Source organism: Triticum aestivum, chromosome 4A, assembly GCF_018294505.1.
Source record: "Triticum aestivum cultivar Chinese Spring chromosome 4A, IWGSC CS RefSeq v2.1, whole genome shotgun sequence".
Lineage (NCBI taxonomy): Eukaryota > Viridiplantae > Streptophyta > Magnoliopsida > Poales > Poaceae > Triticum > Triticum aestivum.
In genome coordinates, this window is record NC_057803.1 from 146,758,804 (window position 1) to 146,767,156 (window position 8,353).

General features: G+C 45.1%; 1 protein-coding gene across 2 annotated transcripts; it reads right to left on the reverse strand.

The window, feature by feature from the left end:
• Window positions 1-3,955: 3,955 nt before the first annotated feature.
• Window positions 3,956-7,008, reverse strand: LOC123085653 (uncharacterized). Of its 2 annotated transcripts, XM_044507323.1 has the most exons (7): window positions 6,828-7,007; window positions 6,578-6,662; window positions 4,841-4,903; window positions 4,679-4,726; window positions 4,502-4,558; window positions 4,338-4,399; window positions 3,956-4,249 (listed from the first exon to the last, which is right to left on the reverse strand). In XM_044507323.1, exons 1-6 carry the CDS (start codon window positions 6,899-6,901, stop codon window positions 4,346-4,348), a joined length of 381 nt encoding a protein of 126 aa, XP_044363258.1. In that variant the 5' UTR covers window positions 6,902-7,007; the 3' UTR covers window positions 3,956-4,249; window positions 4,338-4,345. The 2 variants fall into 2 exon arrangements, with proteins under 2 accessions (XP_044363258.1, XP_044363257.1); XM_044507322.1 differs by having other exon boundaries at window positions 4,679-4,903; window positions 6,828-7,008.
• Between the last annotated feature and the right edge of the window lie 1,345 nt (window positions 7,009-8,353).

Consider the following 8,353-nt stretch of genomic DNA (forward strand, 5'->3'; position numbering starts at 1 on the left):
TAAATAATATAACCAGCACCTAAAGCATTCTTTTCATGATCTACAAGCATATAATTTTTATTACTCTCCACATAAGCAAACTTCTTCTCATGAATAGTAGTGGGAGCAAACTCAACAAAATAACTATCATGTGAGGCATAATCCAATTGAAAACTAAAATCATGATGACAAGTTTCATGGATATCATTATTCTTTATAGCATACAAGTCATAACAATAATCATCATAGATAGCAACTTTGTTCTCATAATCAATTGGAACCTCTTCTGAAATAGTGGATTCATCACAAAATAAAGTCATGACCTCTCCAAATCCACTTTCATCAATATAATCATCATAAATAGGAGGCATGCTTTCATCATAATAAATTTTCTCATCAAAACTTGGGGGACAAAAAATATCATCTTCATCAAACATAGCTTCCCCAAGCTTGTGGCTTTGCATATCATTAGCATCATGGATATTCAAGGAATTCATACTAACAACATTGCAATCATGCTCATCATTCAAAGATTTAGTGCCAAAATTTTTAATGCATTCTTCTTCTAACACTTTGGCACAATTTTCCTTCCCATCATACTCACGAAAGATATAAAAAAGATGAAGCGTATGAGGTAAACTCAGTTCCATTTTTTATAGTTTTCTTTTATAAACTAAACTAGTGCTAAAACAAGAAACAAAAAGATTTGATTGCAAGATCTAAAGATATACCATCAAGCGCTATCCTCCCCGGCAACGGCGCCAGAAAAGAGATTGATGTCTACTACACAATCTTCTTCTTGTAGACGTTGTTGGGCCTCCAAGTGCATAGGTTTGTTGGACAGTAGCAAATTTCCCTCAAGTGGATGACCTAAGGTTTATCAATCCGTAGGAGGCATAGGATGAAGATGGTCTCTCTCAAGCTACCCTGCAACCAAATAACAAAGAGTCTCTTGTGTCCCCAACACACCCAATATAATGGTAAATTGTATAGGTGCAATAGTTCGGCGAAGAGATGATGATACAAGTGGTATATGGATGGTAGATAAACGTATTTGTAATCTGAAAATATAAAAAACAAGGTAGCAAGTGATAAAAGTGAGCATAAATGGTATTGCAATACGTTGAAACAAGGCCCAGGGTTCATACTTTCACTAGTGCAAGTCCTCTCAACAATAATAACATAATTGGATCACATAACTATCCCTCAACATGCAACAAAGAGTCACTCCAAAGTCACTAATAACGGAGAACAAACGAAGAGATTATGGTAGGGTACGAAACCACCTCAAAGTTATTCTTTCCAATCAATCCGTTGGGCTATTCCTATAGGTGTCACAAACAGCCCTAGAGTTCGTACTAGAATAACACCTTAAGACACAAATCAACCAAAACCCTAATGTCACCTAGATACTCCAATGTCACCTCAAGTATCCGTGGGTATGATTATACGATATGCATCACACAATCTCAGATTCATCTATTCAACCAACACATAGAACCTCAAAGAGTGCCCCAAAGTTTCTGCCGGAGAATCATGACAAAAACATGTGCCAACCCCTATGCATAAGTTCATGGGCGGAACCCGCAAGTTGATCACCAAAACATACATCAAGTGAGTCACGTGGTATCCCATTGTCACCACAGATACGCACGACAAGACATACATCAAGTGTTCTCAAATCTTTAAAGACTTAATCCGATAAGATAACTTCAAAGGGAAAACTCAATCCATTACAAGAGAGTAGAAAGGGGAGAAAACATCATAAGATCCAACTATAATAGCAAAGCTCGCGATACATCAAGATCGTACCACCTCAAGAACATGAGAGAGAGAGAGATCAAACACATAGCTACCGGTACATACCCTCATCCCCGAGGGAGAACTACTCCCTCCTCGTCATGGACCCTGCTGGAACGGGTCTAGATTGGCTTTCGGTGGCTACGGAGACTTCTGGCGGCGGAACTCCTGATCTATTGTGCTCCCTGATCGTTTTAGGGTATATGGAGATATATAGGAGGAAGAAGTGCGTCAGGGGAGCCACGAGGGGCCCACGAGGATGGAGGGCGCGCCCAGGGGGGGTGGGCGCGCCCCCCTACCTCGTGGCCTCCTCGAAGCTTCCCTTACGTGGACTCCAAGTCTCCCGGGTTGCTTTCCTTCCAAAAATAAGTTCCGTGAAGTTTCAGGTCAATTGAACTCCGTTTGATTTTCCTTTTCTGCGATACTCTAAAATAAGGAAAAAAACGGAAACTGGCACTGGGCTCTGGGTTAATAGGTTAGTCCCAAAAATCATATAAAATAGCATATAAATGCATATAAAACATTCAAGGTTGATAATATAATAGTATGGAACAATAAAAAATTATACATACATTGAAGACGTATCAGCGTGGAGTTGAAGAAGTTAGGAAATCGCAGCTTAAGGAATCCTTCAAAACGTGGAGTTGGCTGAAATTATGTGGTTTGCCACCGCCAAGTGAACATACCGTTTCGTTTAGTCTCTCTCCTCTCTTCTTTCCTCGTCAAAACTAGCTCGTGGCTCCTTTCTCGTACAGAAACACCTCTCTCCATCTCTTTTGGGCTGCATGCTTGGCCCATGGGACGATTTCCACCCAACCCAATATGGCGTTAGACATGTGAGCAACCGCTACCAGCCCAAAGTGACGACAGAGAAGCTGTTTTTGCTGCCGAACGGATGTGAATTGCTACACGGAGTGAGAAGCTGGGTTGAGAAGCAAAATTTTTGGAGTTGGGAGAGTTGGGAGGACTTCAGAACAGGCCCTGAATACGAACGACGCACCTCTTCGCCTGCTGTCTGTTCGTTTCGTCTCCCTCATTCCCTTCAGCTCCCGGCGCAGCCTCTCGCCTCCTTCTCTTGCGCCTTTAAAAGGGAGGTCGCTCCTCTCAGAAAGACGCACCAGAAGATCCTCTTTCTCTCACCACAAAGTTCCTGAGCACTGCGCTGCTGCTACGATATTCCCCATGCCGGCTTGCAGCGTGCACCGCAGGTCGGGACAGTAGGCCTCTGAAACTCCACCTCTTTGAGTCATGTACGGGAGAATGGTGATAAGGTTTTTTGGGAGCGCTCAACGCGACTACTGACTTCTTCGTCACGGACGCCCCGGACTCCGACGACTACTTCCCCGACGTCGACAACCTCCTCGACGACATGGCTTGCGAGGACACCGACCCCAAGTCCAACGCTTCTGCTGCTGCTGTCCCGTACGTGTTCTTCCTCTTTCTATTAGAGGCCCTGCTACAGTTCCTTGTTCTAGTGTTTGCCCTAGATATGTTAGACTCTATTTCATATATGTAACTTGCTATACTGTCTGCTCTAGATGTGTTTAGTTACAATGCATATATAAAGATGTTGTTTACCTTCTATTTGTCAAATCGCATGACTTGTTTTATCATTTCTATACTAGTCGTGCTTTATCTAATATTTCTGTTAATAAAATTATTCGGTAAACTGCTTATATTTCCAACAGGGCACTTTTGCAAGCTAACATAGGTTGTAAAAACGTCTTGTGTTGTGGGACGGAGGAAGTACCTTTTTGTTGCTTTTGCAATTTTTTAATTTGATAGTATAGGTTTTAAAATTTGAAAATCTATGTATTTGGACATACTAATCGCATCATGAGGTAGATTTTTCCGATAAAAACGTAAGTAGAATTAGTCACCGAAGATCGGATAATGCCTAGCATATGCACGTGTTCTATTTTTTAATTTTTAACTGCAAATGCGATTAGGGATGTAATAGGATACGAAACCCAAAGCGGATCTTACTCGAATACAAATACGGATGGTATCTTTACTCAGTTCGGAGTGTATACGGATATCTTACAAGTTAGCGACACATTAGGCAAAACAATTAAGTCAGCAACATGTGATACAAAATAACTAAAGCACGACATATAGCAAGTCAATGATAGACATAACTACTAGTATAACGCATACTAGTTTCTCAGTTTAATCCTGAAAAGAGTAAAATTTGACCAGTTCTTAGGTTTTTATTTGTATGGAGCTTGTTATTTTAGGGCGAATATAGTAGCAGGGTTGCTGAAACAGCAAATGCCATCCGACTCAATAACCATGATAGCGACGGTTAATGACTTGTGACAGACATAGAGGCAGCAAGTGCCAAGCCAATTCGCATGCAAAGTTGTTTCCTACAGTACGAATTCAGGAGCAGCTAAACAACATTAATCCGAGCTCACTCCTCTCCTCCCTACGAGCTCTTCACCTGCTGGTTGCTGCTGCATTGTGACCCCTGCAACGCACCACAAGAAGCAACAACTGTCACGTAGGTGAATCTGCAATGCGAAAAATCCTGCGACTTTGAGGCTTCTTCCTCTTACCTCATGTCTCAGCCAGACGCACAGGTGGGCTTGCGAGGGGGAAGCTGGGGATGAGGAGTTCTCTGAAGAAAGCAGAAAAAAAAATAGCATCAGTTATTGTTTCTAAATAGACCTGACTGACAGTATCGTTCAGCTGGGCTGAAGCTTCCCGCTGTTGTACTGACCTTGAGCTTGGGCTTGAGCGATTCGACTGCAGCCGTTGAGCTGCTGTTTGCAGCTTGCTGGAGAAAATGGCAGGAGATCGAGTAAGCATGCATGGTCAGATGCAATTCTGAATGAAGATTTTTCATGGCTGAATAAGTAAGTGAGAGAAGTTGTTGTGTTGTGTTGTGTTGTCTGACCTTGCCAAGGACCCAATCTGCGGAGTCGAAGTAGGCACGCTCATGGTCCTGCATTGTTAGCATTAGCATGCAACCAGACCAAATCAAGGAAACGTCTTCTTCTAGAGACCCATAGATATTCCATGCTTGACAGTGCCTATATTTACTAGCTAGCGCTGTTACCTTTGATATGAGAGGCTTCTTGGGCGCCATCCCGCCAAACTTCTTCTTCTCCAAGCCGCATGCCTGAAGAAGAACAAGACACTGTATCAGTATCAGAAGAAAATAAATATCCGAGACCGAGCAGAGACAGGGCCTCCGCCAAACGCGAGGGAAAAAGCTACGGGATCAGGTTCCAAAGCTCCGCGACACACTCGGCTAGCTTCCCTGGACGGACGCAAGAAAGACGCATGCATGCACGCAGGCTTATCCGTCTGCTCAGGGTACATGACACGGACAGACAATTATCCCGACCGACGCGACGGCGTGCATCATACACGCACCCAGCCATGTCCCCGGCCGGCATCAGTCGGCCGAAACCGACGGACGGCCGAAAGATTTGGCCAAAAGCGGCAGCGTTCACGACGAACCCACTTTTCGCGGCCACCGGACAGGAGGGCGCCAAGCCGGCAGCAAAATCATGGCAATCGACGTGGTCGCCTCCGATCCACGAGAAGGCGCTAAAAACATGTGAGCGATCTAGCGATGGCGATCCCCCAACAGAGCCCACGATAGCGACGCAAAGGGTCCGACTCCGATCGATCCTGACCGGAGGGGTCGTTGCCGCCGCCGTGTCGACTTGTTGGCGCCGTGGTGAACTGCTGCTGACACGGGAAGGTACCACAGCACAGGTGTTTGTTCGTTCGTACTCTACTACGTAGCTAGCTCATGGAGCTGGCTGCAGAGGTGACGCAGGCAGGCCAGGTGGGAGATTCTTGCTTGGGCAGTGCCAGTGTGGCGGTCAGTGAAAGTGTGACAGCAGCAGCGTGCGCAGACAAGCGGTGGCCCGTCAGCCATCATGGACGCGCACGCACATCACCTTTGTTTCCTTCACAGCCTTTTGATCGGTCAATAGATTCTTGAGTCGCACGCAGACATGAGACTGCGTAGCCCTTCATAGTCCCTTGCTGGTACGGTACGTCGTTAGCAAATGTTGGTGCGCGTGGTGTCAGTAGGAGCAATCTGGAATGGTTGCACGTAACCTATAGATGCACTTGCGGTAACCGATGGTGCAGAATCCATCTTTAATACTCAGATTAGGACATTGCAGGTTTGCTAAGTGGGTGCAGAGGATAAGAGCGTCTTCTTCATTAAGGAGCGCGAGCGCGTTAGGCAATGGGATGCGCTCTAGGAACTTGCTCTCAATGGTTAAAACCGCAGTTTTGTGGATTAAAAGCGCTTCTAGTACACTCAAGTTCCAACTTAAGATGCACCCAAATAACTTTTTAGTATGAGGAAACTGACAAGCTAACCATTTTGTTTAGTGGCTGCCAGAAAAAAGGAGAAATTACATAGCCAAACAGGTGACACGCTCATGGGAGAACAGAGATAGTTGACGGGCTTACTCTGCATATCTATGTCAGAGAGGTAGGCCGGACAGGGACAGGGCACAGGGGGATAATACTGACTGAGAACAGCTTCCTAATTTGCGTTAGTTGAAACTCCCAAGCTTTCTCTGTTATGCATCAATGGCGTTCATGTACAGCCAATATCTAAACGTATTACTCAGTCCACCCATCTCTCTACCAAGTTACCAACTAGTACAGGTCTCCCATAATTCAGAAGGCTCAGCCAAGGAAACCATTGCAAGCAAGTCGCAGGGATGTCGGAGACTACCGAAAGAAGAACTTGAAAATTGTAATCATCGATCATGCATCACTGTTCCGCCGGCAGACAATACAGAGGCTATGGGGAGCTTACCTCTTCATCCATGGAAACCGATGATGTCTTGGCTTCACCGCAGCCCGCCATCTCCCGCTCCTCTTCCTTCTCCTCCCTCGCCGCTCTGCAAAATAAACGGCAAGCGCGTTGAAGATTCAGTGCTTGGCTACGACCAAAATAAACGGCAAGATGGCGATGGCGAGAAGCTTTGGCATGAAGATCGGGAGGAAAATGTCGTGAAATGAAATCGGCGAGAAGCGTGTTGGGTAGTTGAGAGGGGAGGAAAAACCTTGTGTTGCCTGTGTCTGTGTGGGTGGGAAGAAGAAGAGGAGGAGGAGGAGGAGGCAAGGAGGGAGAAGTCATGTGCGAGCAGAGAGGGGCGAGGCGATATATATAGAGGTCGCACGCGTGAGAACCACAAAGACCTGGTGCACAACGCAACGGACATCACATACATGCCTACCGCATGCTACAAAATGCATGACTCTCGTCTCGTTTAACTAGCCTGCGGGATCATCCTCTCTGCTCTGGTACATACAGCAGTGTATAGCAATGCTCGTGTTTTAGTTAGACATATACGTATATTGTTCTTATTTTCTTTAAAATATAAGTACTTATTTCATGAAACATTTATTTTCTTTGCTTGCTGCGTGGCATGACCTCAATTTCTGCTGGCGCTGCGTACAGTTCGTGTGATGCCTGTGTTGCTCCTACTGATTTTGCGCTTGTTTTCCAACCATAAAAGGCCGCGCTTTATACATGCAGCTAAACAGTAGCGTGTAGCTAGGGTTTGTTAATAATAATAATAGTGGTTTGGCGAGAAACACGTGAGGTCAAGCCAAATCCAATCAATGTGACAAGAAGATGTGAGTGGGACACGTCGTGCAAAATCTTGGTGTGTGTGAGGTGGGTCTAATTAGCGGACAGGAATAAGTCACCCCTGCGTCCCAAAAAGCTTCTAGATATCAGTAGTGCCCTATGGAACCACATAATTCGTTTGTTTGAAACGCCCCTATACATTGGCAACATACACTTCTAATCTGCAAAGGAATGAAATTGGATGGGTAGAAAGTCCGAGTGTTGCTCCCCAAAAAACCCGGATCAAGCCCATGTGTCGTCTGCAAGAGGCGGCTCGCGCGAGCACCCCAGGCAGCACTGCCGCGGCCACCTCCTCCCGCGGTCGGCAAACACTGCCGAGCAAAGTGTGACGCCCGGATAATTAGACTACAGTAATCCCGCGTTAACGATGCCACGTCACCTCGGTTACTGTTGCTAACCTCGTGTTAGTTCGAATCCTATTCGAATTCAAATTTGAATTAAAGTCAAACGATAAAAGTTTTCGAACATAAAAACTAAAATGTGCTAAATGTGACCAATAAATCCTTAGTAATAATGGTGGAGAAACCACAAATTTTATAAAATGTTTAAAGGCTCTAAACTAATTAAAATAGCAGCTATAACAATTAATTAAATGCCTTTTAAAAATAATAATAATACAAACTATTTTAATTAGGTGTCAAACTTTTGGGGCAGTACAATAAATTATAACATTAAATTAGGAGTTGTATTTATATTTTATAAAACAGAAATTAAAAGAAAATAGATAAAGAAAAGAAAATAGAAAACAAAGCTAAAAAAAAGAGGAGAAAGCAACCCCCCCACTGGGCCACAACCCAGCTGGCCTCTGGGCCAACCAGGCCGGCCCAGCCGGTGCCTATAGCCCCCTGGGGCGACCGAAACCCTAGCGGTTCCCTCCCCACTCGTCCCCACTTCCCCTCCCCCCCGATCCCCTCGCCCCGATCCCCTCCTCTCCGC